General features: G+C 34.8%; 1 protein-coding gene and 1 long non-coding RNA gene across 2 annotated transcripts; both read left to right on the forward strand.

Moving 5' to 3' along the window:
• The first annotated feature begins 1,047 nt into the window (after nucleotides 1-1,047).
• Nucleotides 1,048-4,637, forward strand: LOC117630840. Its single transcript, XM_034363647.1, has 3 exons — nucleotides 1,048-1,938; nucleotides 2,914-3,686; nucleotides 4,247-4,637. The coding sequence occupies exons 1-3, from the start codon at nucleotides 1,180-1,182 to the stop codon at nucleotides 4,353-4,355; spliced, it is 1,641 nt and encodes a 546-aa protein (XP_034219538.1). The 5' UTR covers nucleotides 1,048-1,179; the 3' UTR covers nucleotides 4,356-4,637.
• A 15,798-nt stretch (nucleotides 4,638-20,435) lies between these two features.
• LOC117630841 lies at nucleotides 20,436-21,040 on the forward strand. The gene is made up of 3 exons (XR_004586261.1): nucleotides 20,436-20,626; nucleotides 20,774-20,852; nucleotides 21,004-21,040. It is a non-coding gene; the product is annotated as an uncharacterized LOC117630841 (long non-coding RNA).
• The last annotated feature ends 1,059 nt before the right edge of the window (nucleotides 21,041-22,099 follow it).

A 22,099-nucleotide genomic window follows, 5' to 3' on the forward strand; every position in this document is an offset into this window, starting at 1 on the left:
AGATCAACTAGAAGGGAGTAGTCGATACGATTCCCATTCCTGTTTTCTCTTATTAACTTCCAAAAATACCCTTACCACTTTACCATAATTTCAAAACACCCAAACCCTAAAAAAAACAAAACCTCACGCCAAGAAGTTCCAAGACGCTCCAACCCTAAAAAAAATAAAAACTCAGTTCCAAGAAGTTCCATGTATGTAATCGTATGAAGATTATGCATGTTATTATTATTTGATTGTTTACTAGTTACGTAGGTGAAAGATATATATTTATTGAAGTTTATCTTTTCGTTTGAAATTGGCTCTGGACAAAGATGTTATTAACATTATCATTGAACTGGGCTCCTATTGTTCATCTTGTTCAGCATATTGATTCCTCATGTTTACACCACCTTACTGGTTTGCTGCATGATTAGTTTAGTCTCCTTCGCCAATTTGAGAATTATATATGTGTTGTGGTGAAAATGTGGAGGGCATTTTAGTAATCAAATTAATTTGGATTCTAATTCATGAAAGTTAGTAAACAATAACAATGGGAATCAACCCCATTCCTTTGCTAATTCCATATGTTTAGTAAACAGCTTAATGAGAATGATTCTTCCCATTTTGATTCAGTAGTTCCCCGATTCCTAAATTCTCTGATTTCTTGCTTTCTCTATTACTGATACATAAACATGCCTTCATACTCGTTAATAATCAAATCTCAACTCATTGAAATGTGCGTATTATTCACGATGTATGTTAGTTGCTTAATAACTTTGATAAAATTTTGATCCAACATGTCTATCGTGAATCAAATCAAGTAGCAGATATGATTAAAAGCAAGCATACTTCTTCACATGTGTGTTTGGTTTGGAAATTTTCCAAGAGATTTTTTTTTTTTTTTTTTTTTTGGTCAATGATATTTGACGTAAGTTACATTGTGATTTATATGGTGTTGAGATCCCTCCTTTATAATGTTTTGTTTCTTTTGACTAAAAAATAAATAAAATTCCCTCTGTTTGAAAAGTGCTGCTTTATGGGCAAAATTCGTCAAGGTAAATTCAGAAGACACGTGGCTGAAATCTGCAGACTCTCATCAATTTCCAAAACCTTCTGTTTCCTTGGTCTCTTCCTTCTCTGACAAGTCTCCACTCCTTTTGGTAGGCTTTCGCGAAGCATTTTTATTCACCACTTTATCTCATGGATGATCGTACTGACCCAGACGACCTCGACACCATTCTCTCCGAGCAACGCAGAGACCTTATGGCCGCCAAAACCCTAGACTCCGACCTGGACATGGCCTTTAAGCTCCAAATGCAGGAGGCCATGGCCGCCTCTCTCGCTCTCAATCCCTCGTTGGCCTCGGGTTCGAGTTCGCGCAACTCTCCCCCTCCTTCGCCGCCTCACGACGCCTTGAACGACGCCATTTTAGACCTCGCCGCCGCGCTCATGCTCGAGGACGTCGAGCGATTCGCGCAGGAGTGGGAGGACCACGAGCGCACCGTTTCGGAGATGATGAAGACGAAGGAAGATCTCAACCGTCGAATTCACGATCAGAAGTTCGCCGCCGACCTCCGCGACGTGCCTGAGGACTACTGGGACAAGCACGGCGACTATTACGAGCGTCCGTACTGTGCGGACGAATCGTCTTCGTCATCGTCGACTAAAGCTGCAGCGGTGGAGACTGAGAATTTGAGGTTGTATTGCAAAGGTTTGGTGAGCGAGGAGAGGGTTAGGGATATGAAGGTGGTGGTGGCTGGGGCTGGTATCGCGATTTGTGACCCGAGAGACAATCTGATATTCGAGGCGAGGAAGAATCTGGAGGCGGTGGTTGATGGTGTGGTGCTGAGCAATGAGGCTTCGGAGCTTGAGGCCATCATTGAGGGGCTTAACAAAGCTCTCACCATGGACTTGAAATCTGTGACCTTTTACTGTGATGACTACATGCTTTACCAATATGTGAGTTTTAGCATTAAACACTCGCTTTTATCGGTCTTCTTTTATTCTCAAATTCACTTCTTAATTGGGTGGGAGTTTGTGTTTATGTTAATGGTAGTAGAGTTGACGGTGTTGTTTGTTGCATTGCAAATTTGAAATCTTTGGCTGTATGAACTATTGGATATCTTCTGAAACAGAGGAAAAGAAAAAGATTGTGCGTTTGACAATTTTGGAAGTGGGATAGAAATTTTGGGGCTTGCTATATGTGGGTTTGTTTGGGAGAACATTATCGGAGATTGAGCAGGAAGATTGTGGGCAACTATGAGAAGTGTGAAAGCCAATTACTAAACATCAATATGAGTGAGTTGCTGTATTGGTTTTTGGTTCAGTGTTTGTGTTGGGTTAATTGGTTGAAGTGCAATCTAACAAGTGTATGTCATGTCATTTGTGACAGTGTTTTGGAGTGTGTTAATTTAGCTTTGTGCAGAAGCTGCAAGGAATAATCCCAAACAACTTGGTATTTGGGAGAATTAATAGTTATCTTATTAGACCTCTCCTTCTTTCAGTCTGTCATGTTAAACATTTGCTGAGCTTGCTGCATTTTTGTGACAAAGCCAATTACTGGTATTAATGTGTTAAGAGTTTCAAATTTCGGGTTCAGCAATGATTCGGTCATGCAGTTATACTATTTTGTTGCTGTTAGAAATTTGTTAATTATTTTTTGGTGATGTGTTCTGTCAAACTTTGTTGGTTGTATTACAGGATAAATATGTTTTTTTTTTTTTTTTTTCCCCTATTCCGAAGAATTCAAACTGTATCCAGAAAACCCAAATTCTGTTATTTTCCATTTATTTTTCTCCTTATTGATAGTATAATTCATGTCTTTACAAGTTTGCTGCTCTCATCACTATTCATGTTTATAAAATATAATATGGGCATAACAGAAAATTCCATTTGGTGCCACTCATGTAGATGATTGACATCTTATAAATACAGGTCACAAACAGAGTGCGTCCTGGAAACAGCAAGGTTGCAACATTAGTCAATCAAGTGGCTCTTCTACAAAGAAAATTTGAATATTGCAGCCCTTCTCTTGTAACACGTACTGACATTAAGTTTGCACTTAAAGTTGCTAGAGAGGCTATAGTTTCTCAGATCACCTGGCGTGCAGACTCTAGCAATGGAAAGAGTTTGAAGGAGACTTGTGTAATTTGCTTTGAAGAAACTGATGTTGCAGAAATGTTTTCAATCGATGGCTGTCTACACAGGTATTGCTGTTCCTGTATGAAACAGCATGTGGAAGTAAAGTTTCTTAATGGGATGGGGGCAGAGTGCCCTCATGAAGGCTGTAAAAATGAGGTGAATATTGATAGCTGTGCAGAATTCTTGGCACCTAAACTAGTTGAGGCCATAAGCCAAAGAATCAAAGAATCTTCTATTCCGGTTACAGACAAAGTTTATTGCCCAAATCCCAGGTGTTCTGCATTAATGTCTAAAAAGGAGGTCTTAGAATATACCAAAACTACTTTTGTCCATGCTGAGCAAACTGGAGCCAGGAGATGCATGAAATGTCATTACTATTTTTGTATCAATTGCAAGGTCCCTTGGCACTTCAATATGACCTGCTATGATTATAAAAGATCACATCCCTATCCCCACCCAGAAGACCAATTGCTCAACTCGCTGGCTACAACGAAACTCTGGCGTCAGTGCGTAAAGTGCAACCATATGGTTGAACTTGCCGAAGGTTGTTATCACATAACTTGCAGGTATTACTCCCCACTCCTCCATCCTATTTGACTTGTCTTTTGGTCATTGTTCTGTTGACTTTGTCATCTTTAGATCAAATTAGCAATTTTTTGAGAGGGATGAAACTAGCAAAAGATAAAACAAAATATACAGCTAGTGAACTCAAATATGATCTAATTGGTAGCAAGTTGAGTACAAGAGTGGATATGGCTAAGTATAGTGTTGGGTCTCAAGTTCCTCTGAGTTCTTATGATTGAAAACCACATTGCCAATGGGCCATCAAACCACCAAAAGAGTCAATCTTTGCATGCTGATCTATTTGGCGTTCTCTTTTATGCTTTTGTTAGCAAACATTGGATGAGATCCTAGTAATCTATAAATAGATATCATGGTAGGGCCTTACACTGTCCCCTCAGATAGTTATGGTATTGGTGTATCGCCTTTACTAGTTGCAGACCACCTTTTCTATTCTTTTACCCACAAAAAGAACTAGTTTTGATTGTTCTTTTCTGGGTGCTGCTGTTTTTTTTCTGTATGCCTATCCTTGTGGTTTGTCTATATGCTTGCATTGTCTTTGTAGATGTGGTTATGAGTTTTGTTATACTTGTGGAGCTGAGTGGAAGAACAAGAAAGCAACATGTTCCTGCCGAATCTGGGATGAGCGTAACATTATACTTGAACAGCCATAACAAGCACAGCTCATTATATGCGAACAGCCACAACAAGCACAGCCCATTATACGCGAACAGCCACGACAGGCACAGCCCATTATACGCGAACAGTCACCACAAGTACGACGATGACAATGATCGGGATTACCAAGACTCTTGTTAGACTACAACTAAAGATTTAGGCTATTAGAGTGATCTTTTGCGTTTTGCTTTCCTTTGTTTTCTTTGTTATGAAAAAAAAGGTGAAGGGTGTTTAAGGACCACAATGTCAGATGCTAAGCTAAAATATTGCCCAGCTTTTAACTTTTGGCACATTAGTTTTGCATTCCTGTTATATTTTTTAAGGGTATCCCCCTTGACACCATGTGGTACGCTTAGGGGTGGGCACATATTGAGTTGGGTCGGTTTTGATCCTAATTTGTAACTCAATTCATACTTAGCGGTTTATAATTTTAGGTTTAAGACCCGTTTATTATTAGGTCAACCTAACCCCACCAACCCTACCCAACTCAATCATATTTGGATTCAAGACCCGCTCCTTAAAAAAGAGAGGATACATGTTACTTTGTGGTTGAACCAGAATAAAAGGTATGGAGGAGTTCTTCCTTACAGGCAAGGAGGGAAACATTGTCCATGTTTTATTATCATTCTTAGAAGACTAATATACCTGAAACAAAAGCGCGTCAAACGAGGGGGGGAAAAAAGATATTTTGATTTTTAGTTAGGAAGCAGAATGAAAAGCCATCAGATTTCATCGTGGCCATGGTTCCATAGAAATAAAATGGGATCTTTGAGGGGGTTTTGATTTCGGAGTTAGTACTTTTTCTTTTTCTTTTTCTTTTTCCAGTTAGTTGATGAAGTGTTAGTTCTCTAACCCTTGTATTGTATTTTATTGATGTGGCAATCTTATATTAAATGTGAAGGGGATTCTAGCAGAGAAAATATAGCAAATGATCCAGATCCTCGAGTCACCCTAAGTTTTAAATTGATGGAATTTTTAGCTGAAACCTATTTTTTAAATATTCTTTCTTCTCAATGAAATATATGTAGCTCAACCACAGACAAGCTAAATTTTGTCACTAACACAACAATCAAAATTGCAAAAGGATCCCAAACTACATTCCAGTATCTCGGCCAAAGGATTAATAAATACGAAGAATATTCAAAGTTCAGGGAAACATTTCTTTCAATAAGAAAGCCATATGTACCAATATGCAGCATTTCAGAAAATAACCAGTTACTTGGCAGTCATATTTCACTCCACCAATCTCGAAAACTCCATCAACAAAGCCCACTTTTACTCCACCGTTTGTATCAGTGGTTAGGTACGTGAAATTTGCATAGGCATAAAAAAGAAAAATATAACAACAATGTCCAGGGTCTCACCTGAATAGCAAGTTCCAGTGTTGGGCAGATGACAACAACGCCCGTTCCCTCACGAGGAGTAAACTGTGTCCTATATAGCAACTCCAGCTGGTATTAGAAAAACAAGAGTTTTCCTGCATCCTGTCCTTGCAGCTCCGATGACATCATTTCCGTTCAATAGTGGTGGGATTGCTTTGTCTTCTTTCGTGTATTTAGCGGTAAACCAGGCGTTGCTACTTAATGTTAATGAATCTTCATTGGGAGTACAAAGAAAAAAGAAATCATATGCCCTTCTTTCTGCACTCTTGTTCTAAGATGCATTCCGTCAAGCATGATGGGATGAAGTGTTAAGATATTTAGTCGTTTGTTTTTCAATAAATTCCTATTTGTTAGGAAGTCTGTTACTTTTACCTATTCCTTAGGAGAATCCCAGAATATTAGGAGTTATTAGTCGTGGGATTAGAGGCTCCTTTATTTTCTAGCTTTCTGTTATTTGCCTTTGTATTTAATTAGACTTCAAGTCAATGAATTGAAATCGCATTCCTTTTACTCATTCTGCAGCAAACTCAGCTTTTAGTTTTACAACATTTGGTATCAGAGCCCCCCACTGGGGTCTGATTTGGAAAAGCAGCAGCTTTCAGTCTTGCCGCAGGAAGATATTCAATGGCTTCTGAAAGCAGCTTTGTGCAACCTACGATTCCACGCTTCGATGGTCACTATGATCATTGGAGTATGTTGATGGAAAATGTTCTGCGATTCATGGAGTACTGGACTCTCGTGGAAACCGGCATCGATGTGCACACTATTGAGACTGTTTTGACAGAAGCGCAGAGAAAGACATTGGAGGATCAGAGATTGAAGGATTTGAAGACAAAGAATTATTTGTTTCAAGCAATAGATCGTGCCATTCTCGAAACCATCATGAAGAAGGACACTGCTAAAGACATCTGGGATTCAATGAAGACGAAGTACCAAGGCACTGCACGGGTGAAACGTGCACAACTCCAAGCTTTTCGCAAAGAGTCTGAAATTCTTCACATGAAGGAAGGAGAGTCAGTGAATGACTACTTTGCAAGAACACTGTCAATTGCAAACAAGATGCGCATCCATGGAGAAAATTTGAAAGATATTGTTGTCATTGAGAAAATCCTTCGCTCAATGACACGCAAATTTGACTATGTGGTGTGTTCCATTGAAGAATCGAATGACATTGATAGTATTTCGATTGATGTGCTGCAAAGCTCACTGTTAGTTCATGAGCAGAGGATGACCAGCTATGTTGTGGAGGAGCAAGCCTTGAAGGTCAGTACTTATGAAGGAATTACTTCTTCAGGAAGAGGTAGAGGACGGGGAGGATTTCGCGGAAGTGGCAGAGGTAGAGGACGCCAACTTTCTTACAATCAAGGAGCACAATTTGACAAGGCGAGTGTGGAATGTTATTACTGTCACAAGCTTGGCCACTATCAGTATGAATGCCCTGACAAAGAGAAGGAAACCAAGGTAAATTTCGCTGAGACTGAAGGAGAAATACTCTTCATGGCTCACATCGGCAAGAAGGAGTTTTCATCAGGTGATACTTGGTATTTAGATTTGGGTTGCAGCAATCACATGCGTGGAAACAAGTCCTTATTTTATGATTTGGATGAAACATTCAGAGAAACTGTAAAGCTTGGGAACAACTCTTGCATTTCTGTCATAGGAAAAAGGGATATCAAATTCCATATGAAAAACAACACTGTGCAGACAATTTCACATTCAGTATGATTCATCATCCAGAGAAGGGCCTCATAGCAGAAGCAAAAATGACAACAAATCGAATGTTCCCTTTGCACATTTAGTATGATGCCCAGAAGTGTCTCTCAACAAGAATGCAAGATCCAACATGGTTGTGGCATCTTCGTTATGGTCATTTGAGCTTCAAAGGCCTGAAAACTCTACATGAGAAGAACATGATGGAAGGACTGCCTAAGATTAACTGTCCCACAGAAATGTGTGAAGATTGCATTGTTGGTAAACAACATCGAGATTCTTTCCCACAAGGAAAAGCATGGAGAGCTGAGCAAATCCTACAGTTGGTTCATTCAGACATCTGTGGTCCAATCAATCCAACATCGAATGGAAACAAAAGGTATTTCATCACCTTCATTGATGATTATAGTCGAAAAACATGGATTTATTTCTTGCAAGAGAAATTTGAAGCTTTTGTTGTTTTTAAAAGCTTTAAGGCTCGAGTTGAAAAAGAATATGGCAAGTACATTCAGATCCTTCGCACAGATCGTGGTGGTGAATTTAACTCACATAACTTTGCAAGTTTTTGTGAATTGCATGGAATACGGTGGCAACTTATTGCTGCATACACACCACAGCAAAACGGCGTGGCAGAAAGAAAGAATCAGACGATTATGAACATGGTATGAAGCATGTTGGTAAAAAAAGGCATTCCAAAGACTTTCTGGCCAGAAGCAGTCAATTGGAGTATTCATGTGCTCAACCGAAGCCCTACCCTTGCTGTAAAAAAACATAACACCACAAGAAGCTTGGAGTGAAGTCAGGCCATCAGTTGATCACTTCAGAATTTTCTGGTGTATAGCGTATGCGCATGTTCCAGATGAAAAGAGAACAAAGCTTGATAAAAGTGTGAAGTGTGTCTTTATTGGGGTTAGTGAAGAATCCAAAGCGTACAGGTGATATAATCCCATTACCAAGAAAATAATAACCAGTCGAGATGTTCTGTTTGATGAAGAAAACACATGGGATTGGAGCAGCACCGAACAACGGTAAATTTTAATTGATCTTGAGGAAGCTGGCGGGGAAATTACACAGCCACTGCAACCTCCTCTTGAAAGTCAGGGGTCTGAATCACAATTGCAACTTCCTTGTCAGTCCCTTGCAGAAGCTTTACCAAGTTCTTCAGCAAGAGTTTCAATTCCAAATGAAGTTCAGGCACCTAGCTCAGAACCACAGCGACAAAGAAAAAGACCATCTTGGATGATAGATTATGTTAGTGGAGATGAATTATCTAATGAGGATACAACTGCTTATTTCGCTCTATTTGCAGGCTCCGATCCTATATTGTTTGCAGAAGCAGTGGAAAAAAGCCATGGATGCAGAGATTCAAGCTATAGAGAAAAATGAGACTTGGGAGCGAACCAATCTTCCTGAAGGGCAAAAAACCATTGGTGTAAAGTGGGTTTATAAGACGAAGCTGAATGAAAAGGGAGAAATTGACAAGTTCAAAGCAAGGCTGGTTGTGAAAGGCTACAATCAAGAACATGGAGTTGATTATCAAGAGATTTTTGATCCTATCGCAAGACAGTATACAATTCGGTTGGTAGTCTCATTCGCGGCACAAAACTCACGGCCCATCTTCCAGCTTGATGTGAAATCGGCCTTCCTTAATGGTAAACTACTTGAGCAAGTCTACATTGAGCAGCCACCTGGTTACATGATAAAAGGTAATAAACATGAGGTTTACAGATTAAAGAATGCTTTATATGGCCTGAAACAGGCACCTCGAGCCTGGTACAGTTGTATAGAAGCATACTTTGAAAAGGCAGGTTTTAACAAATGTCCATATGAGCACACCCTATTCATCAAGTCTGGAGCAGAAGGTAAAATCCTGATAGTTTGCTTATATGTTGATGATCTTATTTTTACGGGCAATGATGAGGCTATGTTTGTTGATTTTAAGAATTCTATGATGGCTGATTTTGACATGACTGATTTGGGAAAGATGAAATATTATCTTGGTATAGAAGTAGTACAAACAGCTACTGGATACTTTATTGGGCAAAAGAAATATGCTCAGGAGGTGTTGGAGAGGTTTCACATGGAGAATTGTAATCCAGTTGTGACTCCAACTGAACCGGGATTGAAGCTCTCAAGGGATCTTGATGGAGAGAGGGTTGATAGTACTTACTTCAAACAAATTGTTGGAAGTTTAATGTACTTGACAGCCACTCGGCCTGATATTATGTATGCAGTGTGTCTAATTAGCAGGTATATGGAAAGACCAACGGAGCTGCATCTCAGAGCTGCTAAAAGAGTGTTTAGTTACTTGAAAGGAACAATAGATTTTGGTATTTTCTACAAGAAAAATGGAGGACCTATTTTGACTGGTTTCACTGACCGTGATTATGCTGATGATTTGGATGATAGGCGGAGTACAACAGGCCATGTATTTTTGATGGGTTCAGGTGCCATATCATGGGCATCAAAGAAGCAACAGGTTGTAACTTTGTCCACAACTGAAACAGAGTTCGTATCTGCAACAACCTATGCATGTCAAGCAATTTGGTTGAGAAGGATTCTTGAAGAGCTACAGTTTTATCAACATGGGCTTACTGTGATTCATTGTGATAATAGTTCAACTATTAAACTCTCCAGGAACCCAATTTTACATGGAAGAAGCAAGCATATAGATGTGAGGTATCATTTCCTTCGTGATCTTGTAGCTGAAGAAACCATTGATTTGGTTTATTGTCGAAGTGAAGACCAAGTTGCAGATATCCTGACCAAACTGTTAAAGCTGGAAGCATTTGAGAAGTTGCGTGGATTACTTGGAGTTTGTTCAAGTTCCTTTTTAAACTAACTGCATAGATGGCATTCAATTTAAGGGAGGGTGTTAAGATGAAAACGATTATGTGCAGGAAAATTTTCACCATAAGGCACTTCACTGGCAATAGCGTAGCGTATATAATATAAGGATGCAAACAAATTCACCTCTAGGGTATAACAACTTAAGAACATGCATAATTACAATTGCTTTATATTTAATTTATAAAACAGAAATACCGCAAATACATGGAAACAAACTCAGACTATTTCGAAGTTCTTTTCTAAGACAATACCGATGCAAACAGGTAAGCAAATCGTAATGGGCTACGTGCCTGTCTTGACAAATCCTAAAATCATGTGTTTGGGTCAAGGTTTTAGGACAACGACTACGTACCTTCTTGACATCATTAATTCATATTGAATGCAAAGGTATCAGATAAATACGTACTCATTTTTCGAAGCAACACGCATATTAGGTTGTAAGAAACCATATGTGATACCCCTCCAAGATACTTGTGCAGGTCATGGAATGACCACACAGTGATTGTCGTAGCTGATGGATCCTTGTGCCATTCCACCTCACCCAATCAATATTCGATTTTTGTTTTCCAACCAAGATGATTGTACACAAATTGGCACCTTACGTGCATCAGTTTGAAATCATCCATGTTCTTGGCCGCATGAGCCACTCGAAAGTACCTGAGAGAATCTTTCCTACAACAATACAGATGCAAACATGTAAACAAACCTCATTCGGCTAAATTAAGTCGTCTATGTTTATTTAAATATAGCATTATCATATTATTTACAAATAGTCATATATGAAAGTAATACAACTACACAAACACATTCCAAAAAATATAGTACGATTTTAAAATTACATTTTGGACTTGTACACATCATAAAAACAAACATGTGGTGTCTAATAAAATTGTATACACATTTCAATAATCAAACACATCACAGAGATGCAATTTTACTGTACTACATTTAAAATCAACCAACCAACCAATAACACGACATTTTCGGTTAAGTTTATTAATATAGTTCTATATGTAAACTGTAATTTCAATTAAGCGACATTATTTCGACAATGAGATATTCAATTGACTCTAATTCATGTACATCGATACAAATGCAAACACAAACAGATAATCTCACAAAGTTTTTTCTGCAACTAAAGAGATGCAATATACGGATTTAGATTGTTGGAAAAATTCAATAATTATACTCATAATATTCATATAAAATTAATTAAATAAATTATACCCAAAACACATCAATTATACACAATAACTAATACAATAAATACGTATGAAAAAGGTTAGGAATATCTAGTATGTAATGTTAGGAGAGGCACGTAGTTGCTGTCCTAAAGCCATAGACGTCTTCCTAAAACCATGTGTTTGGGTCAAAGTTTTAGGACAACGACTATGTAGCTCTCTTGACATCATTAATTCATATTGAATACAAGGGTATTGGATAAATACGTACTCATTTTTTGGAGCAACCTGCACATTAGAAAGTAAGCCACTTTTTTTATGTGCGTTTACTCTTTATCAGTAACATCCGCACTGTGGTCGTTCCATCTCGTACCCCTCTGGGTACTTGTGTAGGTCATGGAATGACTGCACAATGATTGTCTTAGCTAGGGCTGGCAATGGGTTGTGTCATGTCAGGTTCGTGTTGTGTCAAGATTATATACTTGTCAATAATTAAAACATAACTACTAAATAAAGTAATTCAAAAAGAGAAATTCAAATTATGATATGTCAAGGGTATAGCCGTGCGGCTATACGTTTAAATATTATGTTAATGGAGCCTTACCACAACAAATTTATGTCCAGAGTGCTAAATTGAATCAATAAATTTGTGATCATGAAAATAGTTTAGTAATTCGCTGACTCACGTGAGAAGTTATTTTATTGCTTGTGTACATATCCACATGACATGTTGATGTGATTTATCAAAATTTTCTCAAATTATTATAATTCGTGCACAATAATTATAAAATTCAAAATTTACACAAATTCTCACATATTATTCAATAAGAATATGGAATAAAAATTAAATTAAAACATCAAATAGAGGAAGATTAATATCTACTTTGGTTCTTCTTTATTTTATTTTTTTTAAAAAAGGTGTACAGCCGAACGGCTATACTACATTTTTTTTATTTTTTTTTAAAAGACATGTGCTGACACGTGGCGCCACATGGCTGGAGTCCTTTTTATAATAAAAAATAGTATAGCCGCACGGCTACACTCAGCTTTGAAATATTTTTTAAAAAGATAAGTGTTGACATGTGGCGCCAAATGGTTGGGGGACCTTTTTTATATTAAAAATAGTATAGCCGCCCGCCTATACTTAGTTTTGAAATTTTTTTTGGGAACACACGTGTTGCCACGTGGCGCCAAATGGTTGGAGCACCTTTTTTATAATAAAAATACTATATCCGAGTGGCTATACTCAGTTTTGAAACATTTATTCAAAACACAAGTGTTGACACGTGACCACAAATGGTTGGGGGACATTTTTTATAATAAAAATAGTATAGCCGCGCGGCTATAATCAGTTTTGAAACATTTATTCAAAACACAAGTGTTGAGACGTGGCGCCACATGGTTGGGGAACTTTTTTATCTTAAAAATAGTATAGCCGAACGGCTATACCCAGTTTTGAAATTTTTTTTAAGAACACAAATGTTGACACGTGGCGACAAATGGTTGGGGGACATTTTTTAAAAATAGTGTAGCCGTGCGGCTATACTCATTTTTGAAACATTTATTCAAAACACAAGTGTTGACACGTGGCGCCAAATGGTTGGGGGACCTTTTTTATATTAAAATTAGTATAGCCGCGCGGCTATACTCAGTTTTGAAATTTTTTAAAAAGGAAATGTGTTGACATGTGGCTCCAAATGGTTGGGGGAACTTTTTTATATTAAAAATAGTATAGCCGCACGGCTATACCCAGTTTTGAAATATTTTTTAAAAAGACAAGTGTTGGCACGTGGCTCCAAATGGTTGGGGGACATTTTTTTTATAATAAAAATAGTATAGCCAACCGGCTGTACTCAAGTTTGAAATTTTTTTTTAACAACACAAGTGTTGACACGTGGCGCCAAATGGTTGGGGGACATTTTTTATAATACAAATAGTATAGCCGCGCGGCTATACTCAGTTTTGAAACATTTATTCAAAACACAAGGGTTGACACGACATAAAACCAAAAGTGAAGAGTAACTATAGTGAATTAAAGAAGTAGGCCAAAAAACAAAAGTGAAGAAACAAATTTTATATTTTTAAATTATTAAAAATAACAAATAAAAATGAGCATAGCCGTGCGGCTGTACTATGCATATCTTTTAAAAAAAGGACGCTCCCTAGCTGCCACATGTCAGAAGACTGAAGCCTTTTTTTATATATTTTTTTTAAAAAAAGGAAAAGCGAGTACAGCCACGCGGTTTCTTTAAAAAAAATTTCAAAAAAATAGTACAGCCGCGCGGCTATACTATTATATATTTGTAAAGACCAGCCCATGTGCTCAGCCCACGTGTCAACGAATTCCAGCTGCCCGACTATGCTGTTTTTAATGCCAAAACGAGTATAGCCGCGCGACTGTACTTTCTTTTTGAAAAACAATTAGGGAAAACTTGGGCTATACCCCTTTTTTCTTTTTCTTTTTTTCAATAAACAGAAAAGTATATATTGTTTTTATTCGGTAATACGTGTATAATGGGTGAATTTTGTGTGTCTTAGTGAAATTTTTGTAAAAACATACGTGTATTAAACGTGAGAAATACGTGCGTACGTGTATAGTACGGGTAATAACTGTGGAAAAGTAAAGAATCAAAAAGGGACGATACATACTCGAGTAATGGTATAATAGTAACGGATAGGGCTCTTGGGCTATGGAGAAATTGAATTAAGACACCCAAACGATTTCACAAAAGACTTAATAAGTAGAAATTAATTACTTTGTGTTCTTTTTCTTCAATCTTTTTACATTAAATAATAATTAAAATATAATTACTAAGCAAAGTGATTAAAAAAGGCTAAGAGTAAATATAGTAAATTAAAGAAGTAGGCCAAAAAACAAAAGTGAAGAAACAAATTTTATATTTTTAAATTGTTAAAAATAACAAATAAAAATGAGCATAGCCGTGCGGCTGTACTCTGTATATCTTAAATAAATAAAAAGGACGCTCCCAGCCCCTAGCTGCCACGTGTCAGAAGACAGAAGCCTTTTTTAAAAATAAAATAAGGAGTACAGCCGCGCGGCTGTACTTTTTTTAAAAAAGTTTTCCAAAAATAGTACAGCCGCGCGGCTATACTATTATATATTTGTAAAGACCCGCCCATGTGCTCAGCCCACGTGTCAACGAGGTACAGCCGCCCGGCTATACTGTTTTTAATGCCAAAACGAGTATAGTCGCGCGGCTATACTTGCTTTTTGAAAAACAATTAGGGAAAACTTGCGCTATACCCTTTTTTTCTTTTTCTTTTTCTTTTTTTCAATAAACAAAAAAGTATATATTGTTTTTATTTGGTAATACGTGTATAATGCGTGAATTTTGTGTGTCTTAGTGAAAAAAATTTCTTTTAAAAAAAAAAGTTTCAGATATTTGGGGTCCCAAAACTAAATTTCTAGGATTTTTATGAAAATATTTAATACTAATTATTCACTGAATAAATAATAATTAAAACATAATTACTAATGAAAGTATTGAATAAGGCTAAGATATTATTTAATTAATATAAAAAAATTTAAAAAGGATATTTAAGAGTGTAGGGTTTAGAATATTTTAAAAGTATAGCCGGCCGGCTATACCCTTTGAATGCCTAATCTTGATTTCTCTTTTTTAATTACTTTGTTTAGTAGTTATTTTTTAATTACTATTTACTTAGTGAATACTTAGTATTTAAATATTTGAATAAATGAAAATTTAAAAATAATTACCATTTATTAAGTTAATTAAAATATTTAATTCTTCACTGAATAAATAATAATTAAACCATAATTGCAGTTGAAAGCAATTAAATAAGGCCCAAGGGTTATTTCTTTAGTTTAAAAATTAATTAATTAGGATTAATTTTAAATGACAGAGCCCACTGGAGGCTCTTTTTTTTAAAACCAAAAAAAGTACAGCCGCATGGCTATACTATGTGTTTTTTTTAAAAAATGTGGACACGTGGCGCCTAAACGTTGGGGTCCTCCATTTTATATTAAAAATAGTATAGCCGCCGGCTATACTCAGTTTTTAATTTATTTTTTTTTAGAATTTAAATTTTTATGAAAAGTTTGGCTACACCCTTTAAGTAGCATAGTATTTATTTCACTTTTTTAATTACTTTGATTAGTAATTAACTTAGTGAATATTAAAGGAGAAAAAGAAAAAGAGATATTGAATTACTATTCATTAAGTAATATAATTCATGAAGTTAATTAAATATTTAATCATAATCAGTCATTAAATAAATAATAATTAAAATATAATTGCTAATTCAACTAATTAAATCTCTAGATATATTATGTAGTTAATAAAAATAAAAGTTTAAAAAATTAATTAACTGAAACATCCTAAGTTTATATTTATTTTTTAAAAATAAGACCTCTCCCGATGAAATTTCGTCGGGGGAAACCTAATCCGGCAAATTTTGTCGGCATAGATCTTCGCCGACGAAATTTCGTCGGGAGAAGTGTACATGTTTTTTTTTTTTGAAAATTATAAAATTTTAAAATATAAAATTAGTTTCTTTACTTTTTCTTTTGGCCAACTTCCTTCATTTAATATATGTAATTAAGTAATATCTTATTATTTTTTAATTATTTTAATTAGTCGTAATATATATATATATATATGTATATGTATATGTGTGTGTGTGTGTGTACGTACGTAGTTTCCAATAATACATTCGTGTTCTATATGCATCTCATTTTTTTAAAAAGCAAACGTACAATAGTCGTATTGTACACGTTTGTACGTATTCGTAATGCTTTTTTAAAAATAAAAAAATTAAATTTAATCCTTTTTAATATACATATAATTACTTTCATTGCTTTTGTTTTTTGGCCCACTTCTTTAATTCAATACATGTAATTGAGTAACATCTTAGCCTTTTTCAATTACTTTAATTAGTAATTATTAATTAGTATTAAAAAAATTATAAAAAAAGTCCACAAAATAATTAAATTCTATTTACATAGTATAGCCGTGCGGCTGTACTATTTTTCTTTTTGAAAAATAGTCTAGCCAGCCGGCTATACCTTTTGGGATTTTGAAAAATAGTACAGCCGCACGGCTATACTGTTGTGGGACACGTGGCGCCTTGTCACTGCAGGCTCTTTTTTTTAAAACAAAAAAAAGTACAGCCGCGCGGCTATACTCTGTGTTTTTTTTTAAAAATGTGGACACGTGGCGCCTAAACGTTGGGGGTCCTCCTTTTTATATTAAAAATAGTATAGCCGCACGGCTATACCCAGTTTTTTATTTTTTTATTTAAAAAGTAGACACGTGGCGCCTTAACGTTGGGGGGCCTCCTTTTTATATTAAAAATAGTATAGCCGCACGGCTATACTCAGTTTTTAAAATTTTTTTAATTTTTTTTAATTTTTTTTAATTTTTTTTTAGAATTTAAATTTTTATGAAAAGTTTGGCTACACCCTTTAAGTGGCATAGTATGTATTTCACCTTTTTAATTACTTTGATTAGTAATTAACTTAGTGAATATTAAAGGAGAAAAAAAAAAATAGAAATTGAATTACTATTCATTAAGTAATATAATTCATGAAGTTAATTAAATATTTAATCATAATCAGTCATTAAATAAATAATAATTAAAATATAGTTGCTAATTAAACTAATTAAATCTCCAAATATATTATGTAGTTAATAAAAATAAAAGTTTAAAAAATTAATTAACCTAAACGTCCTAAGTTTATATTTATTTTTTAAAAATAAGACCTCTCCCGACGAAATTTCTTCGGCAAAGATATTTTCATCGGGGGAAACCTAATCCGGCAAATTTTGTCGGCATAGATCTTTGCCGACGAAATTTCGTCGGGAGAAGTGCACATGTATTTTTTTTTTTTTTTTAAAGTATAAAATTTTAAAATATAAAATTAGTTTCTTTTCTTTTTCTTTTGGCCAACTTCCTTCATTTAATATATGTAATTAAGTAATATCTTATTATTTTTTAATTACTTTAATTAGTCGTAATATATATATATAAGTATATATATATGTGTGTGTGTGTGTGTGTGTACGTACGTAATTTCCAATAATACATTCGTGTTCTATATGCATCTCCTTTTTTTAAAAAGCAAACCATACAATAGTCGTATTGTACATGTTTGTACGTATTTGTAATGCTTTTTAAAAAAAAAAAAAATTTAATTTAATCCTTTTTAATAAACATATAATTACTTTCTTTGCTTTTGTTTTTTGGCCCACTTCTTTAATTCAATACATGTAATTGAGTAACATCTTAGCCTTTTTGAATTACTTTAATTAGTAATTATTAATTAGTATTAAAAAAAAATTATAGAAAAAGTTCACAAAATAATTAAATTCTATTTACATAGTATAGCCGTGCGGCTGTACTGTTTTTATTTTTGAAAAACAGTCCAGCCGGCAGGCTATACCCTTTGGGATTTTGAAAAAATAGTACAGCCGCACGGCTGTACTGTTTTGGGACACGTGGCGCCTAGTCACTGGAGGCTCTTTTTTTTAAAACAATAAAATGTACAGCCGCACGGCTATATTCTGTGTTTTTTAAAAAAAAATGTGGACACGTGGCGCCTAATCGTTGGGGGTCCTCCTTTTTATATTAAAAAATAGTATAGCCGCACGGCTATACCCAGTTTTTATTTTTTTATTTAAAAAGTAGACACGTGGCGCCTAAACGTTGGGGGTCCTCCTTTTTATATTAAAAATAGTATAGCCGCACGGCTATACTCAGTTTTTAAAATTTTTTTAATTTTTTTTAATTTTTTTTATTTTTTTTAGAATTTAAATTTTTATGAAAAGTTTGGCTACACCCTTTAAGTAGCATAGTATGTATTTCACCTTTTTAATTACTTTGATTAGTAATTAACTTAGTGAATATTAAAGGAGAAAAGAAAAAGAGAAATTGAATTACTATTCATTAAGTAATATAATTCATGAAGTTAATTAAATATTTAATCATAATCAGTCATTAAATAAATAATAATTAAAATATAGTTGCTAATTCAACTAATTAAATCTCCAAATATATTATGTAGTTAATAAAAATAAAAATTTTAAAAATTAATTAACCTAAACATCCTAAGTTTATATTTATTTTTTAAAAATAAGACCTTTCCCGACGAAATTTCTTCGGCAAAGATATTTTCGTCGGGGGAAACCTAATCCGGCAAATTTTGTCGGCATAGATCTTTGCCGACGAAATTTCGTCGGGGGAAGTGCACATGTATTTTTTTTTTTTTTTTTTAAAGTATAAAATTTTAAAATATAAAATTAGTTTCTTTACTTTTTCTTTTGGCCAACTTCCTTCATTTAATATATTTAATTAAGTAATATCTTATTATTTTTTAATTACTTTAATTAGTCGTAATATATATATATATATATATAAGTATATGTATATGTGTGTGTGTGTACGCACGTAGTTTTCAATAATACATTCGTGTTCTATATGCATCTCCTTTTTTTAAAAAGCAAACCATACAATAGTCGTATTGTACATGTTTGTACGTATTTGTAATGCTTTTTAAAAAAAAAAAAAATTTAATTTAATCCTTTTTAATAAACATATAATTACTTTCTTTGCTTTTGTTTTTTGGCCCACTTCTTTAATACAATACATGTAATTGAGTAACATCTTAGCCTTTTTGAATTACTTTAATTAGTAATTATTAATTAGTATTAAAAAAAAATTATAAAAAAAGTCCACAAAATAATTAAATTCTATTTACATAGTATAGCCGTGCGGCTGTACTGTTTTTCTTTTTGAAAGACAGTCCAGCCGGCAGGCTATACCCTTTGGGATTTTGAAAAAATAGTACAGCCGCACGGCTGTACTCTTTTGGGACACGTGGCGCCTAGTCACTGGAGGCTTTTTTTTTAAAACAAAAAAAAGTACAGCCGCACGGCTATACTCTATGTTTTTTTAAAAAAATGTGGACACGTGGCGCCTAATCGTTGGGGGTCCTCCTTTTTATATTAAAAAATAGTATAGCCGCACGGCTATACCCAGTTTTTAATTTTTTTATTTAAAAAGTAGACACGTCGCGCCTAAACGTTGGGGGTCATCCTTTTTATATTAAAAATAGTATAGCCGCACGGCTATACTCAGTTTTTAATTTTTTTTTTTAATTTTTTTAATTTTTTTTTTAATTTAAATTTTTTTGAAAAGTTTGGCTACACCCTTTTAGTAGCATAGTATGTATTTCACTTTTTCAATTACTTTGATTAGTAATTAACTTAGTGAATATTAAAAGAGAAAAAGAAAAAGATAAATTGAATTACTATTCATTAAGTAATATAATTCATGAAGTTAATTAAATATTTAATAATAATCAGTCATTAAATAAATAATAATTAAAATATAATTGCTAATTCAACTAATTAAATCTCAAAATATATTATGTAGTTAATAAAAATAAAAATTTTAAAAATTAATTAACCTAAACATCCTAAGTTTATATTTATTTTTTAAAAATAAGACCTCTCCGGACGAAATTTCGTCGGCAAAGATATTTTCGTCGGGGGAAACCTAATCCGGCAAATTTTGTCGGCATAGATCTTTGCCGACGAAATTTCGTCGGGAGAAGTGCACATGTATTTTTTTTTTTTACAAAATTAGTGAAATACCCAATTGTAGACATGAAACTATAAATATACCCTACATGATTTAATACATATAAACACACCCAATTGTAGAAAGCTGTCAATTTTTGTATTTTATTTTCTATGTTAGATTACGTTTTTGACCTTTTGGTTCGAATATTTTGAAACATGCCCAAAACTCGCCAGCTAGGATAGGAATTTCTTGAAATTTGGTGACCTCGTAACAGAAACCTGTTTGGCAGCCTCAGCAGATCGAATATTCCAAGCGAGCTTCGTTCACTTCTTCGAACGAAGGAAGCTTCGTTCATCTCTTTGAACGAAATGAGTTTCGTTCACCTCTTCGAACGAAGCTCAGTATGATGTGGTTCCAGATCTTCTTTTTCGATTCTTCTGAGCTTAGTATGGCGTAGATTGGAGTTCTATTGCTTCAATTTCTTTTTCTTTCTTGTTTGATTTGGTGATTTTTGGATTGATATGCGCTGCATGAGACTCGATTGGAGCTTGGTGAGATCTGTGATCTTCGATTTTTGAGGTATTCGATTTTTTCTTGTGAATTCATATTCGTTTTTGGAGGTATTCGATTATATTGTAGTCTGCTTTTTGGTGATTTGATGCTCGATTAATTAAGTTGCTGATTAGGTTTTCGTTTCTTTTTGTTTATAATTTGGATTGATTTCAGATTCGTTTTGATTGTGGATTTGCTCTTGTGTTTTGGTTTGAGCTGTGGTGAAAAATTTGTGTTATTCGATTTAATTGAGGTATGCTTTTTCAGTTGAATCTGAGTATATTCGTGTTTTTTCTGTTTATGCGCTATTGGTTTTTGAGTCGACTATAATTCACTGTTAATGCACTCGGCATCCACTGTTATTACTAGTAGTCATTTTTGTTTTGTTTGTTGTTTTTTTGTAGAGATATATATGGATGATTCGAGAGTGGCGAAGTGCACCTATAGTGCTGGAACTTTAATGCTTATTTTGTCTTCAACTACTACTTTTGATTGGTTGTCCAACGAGTTGTGTAGTAGGTTTAAGCTTAAGTTAGGTCATTTTGAGTTGAGGTACTCTTTTATGGATTGCTCCAATTGTTTGTTGGAATCGGACGATGATTTGAAAATCATGTTTATGGTATGTGGACTGATGAAGGATCAATTAATTCACATTGCTGTTAGGGATAAGGCTGTAGTGAATCATGTTCAAACTGTTAATACGAACATGATTGCTTCTCCTTTTTTGTTGGAGTCTGCTCCTAACAATTACAGTTTTTCACAAGATGAGGATACATGTAAAGATTCAAGTCAAACTGGTAGTATTGTTGATTCAAGTGCTGCTTCTTCTTCTTGTTTGAGTATGGATTTTGATGGTATTAGCAGTGAGTTTGGAAATGAATATTTAGGCAAATATGGTAGTTGTGGAGGGCGTAAATATTTGTCTACTGATTGGGAGGGTTATATTACTCATGAGGGTCAGAAGTTTGAGGGTGGAGTTTGTGAATTCCGTGATAAGTTGGCTAAGTACGCGATTGAGAATGGTTTTAAGATGAAGTATTTGAAGAATGAGCCTCGTCGTGTTACTGCTGTGTGTGCTAAGAAGGAATCAAATGGCTGTGAGTGGAATGTGCATGCTGTTAAGTCTAATGTAAATGGATTTTTCTATATTAAGAATTTAAATAATGTACACAGTTGTAGTGGTTTGATCCGTGAGAAGAGAAATAAGGCAATGGGGTCTCGTTTGGTGTCTTCAATTGTCAAAGATAAAGTTCGTAGCAATCCTTTGGTAAGGCCTATTGAGCTAATTACTGATTTGAAAGAAAATTATGGATTGGATGTCCCTTATCATGTTGCGTGGTATGGGAAGGAGTTGGCTACTAAGGATTTACATGGTGATGAGGAGTTGTCTTATGCTCACCTGCCTTGGTATGTTGATGTTTTGAAGGCCAGCAATGTCGGGTCTCATTGTGTGCTTGACTGTGGCGAGGATGGTTCTCGTTTCCAGCGGATCTTTATATG

The sequence above is a fragment of the Prunus dulcis genome, chromosome 6, assembly GCF_902201215.1.
Source record: "Prunus dulcis chromosome 6, ALMONDv2, whole genome shotgun sequence".
In the NCBI taxonomy this organism is placed as follows: Eukaryota; Viridiplantae; Streptophyta; class Magnoliopsida; order Rosales; family Rosaceae; genus Prunus; species Prunus dulcis.